Genomic DNA, 1,035 nt, shown 5'->3' on the forward strand with positions numbered 1-1,035 from the left:
AAAGAACTGAGAGGGGTAAAGGAAGAAGAGGAGACCTCAGAGAGTGGGGAGAAGGAAGAAGGGGTGGTGGAATGGATGAGGAAGGGAGGAGCCCCTGGGGAGGAGTGAGATGGGAGGTGGGTTGGAGGGTTGAAGGGAGGGAGGGCTGGAGAAATGGAGGATCAAGAGATGGAGAAAGGGATGGAGGGATCGAGTGATGGAGGGTTGGTGGGAGGGAGGGAGAGATGGATGGAGGGATGGAGAGCGGGAGGGATGGATGGGGGGACATCTGCATTTTCTCCGGAGGATTCTGTGTCCCCCTCTCCCCACAGCCTGTCCCCACCCACCATCACGATGTCCTCATCCTCCATCAATGCCTCGTCCCCCCCCAACACCACATCTGTCCCTGTCCCTGGCGCAGCAGTGGGGCTGACCCTGCTGGCAGTGGCAGTGGCAGTGGGGCTGCCAGGCAATGCCATGGTCCTGTGGAGCTGCGTTGTCACCCGCCGTCACAGTGTCCCCATCCTCCTCATCTTCCACTTGGCCTTGGCTGATGTGGTCACCCTACTCACCGGTCCCATCTACCTCCGGGCCTTGAGCGTTAGCCAATGGGACATGGGCTTGACCACCTGCCGCGGTTGTCACTACCTCTGCGCCACTGCCATGTACGTTAGCGTCTTCCTCATCAGCCTTCTGGGTCTCCATCGATGCTTGGCGGTCTCCAGGCCAGCGACGGCAGTGGTGACGGCAAGTGGCCGTGCTGGACGGTTGGCTCACAGAGCGGCAGCAGTGACTTGGTTGGTGGCTTTGGTGTTGGCCATCCCATCCGTCGTCTTCCGACAGGTGAAGGACAGGCACTGCCAGCGGGTGCATGCCACGGAGGCTTTGTTGCTGGTCCATAACCTTCTGGAGACCATCTTGGGTTGGGCTCTACCGTTGACCACTGTGGCCATTGGCTATGGGTTACTGGTCCACCGGTTACGCCAGACACGGTTGGCCCGGCGCGGTCGTACCTTCCGGCTAGTGGCTGCTGTGGTGGTGGCCTTCGCCATCGCG

General features: G+C 60.9%; 1 protein-coding gene across 1 annotated transcript; it reads left to right on the forward strand.

Moving 5' to 3' along the window:
• Positions 1-333: 333 nt before the first annotated feature.
• On the forward strand, positions 334-1,026 carry LOC104159342 (leukotriene B4 receptor 1-like; the record flags this gene model as incomplete). The annotated part of the gene is made up of 1 exon (XM_009697225.1): positions 334-1,026. A coding segment is annotated over exon 1 (693 nt), but the record flags the coding sequence as incomplete, so codon positions are not given.
• Between the last annotated feature and the right edge of the window lie 9 nt (positions 1,027-1,035).

This window comes from Cariama cristata, unplaced genomic scaffold (genome assembly GCF_000690535.1).
Source record: "Cariama cristata isolate BGI_N322 unplaced genomic scaffold, ASM69053v1 scaffold1983, whole genome shotgun sequence".
Lineage (NCBI taxonomy): Eukaryota > Metazoa > Chordata > Aves > Cariamiformes > Cariamidae > Cariama > Cariama cristata.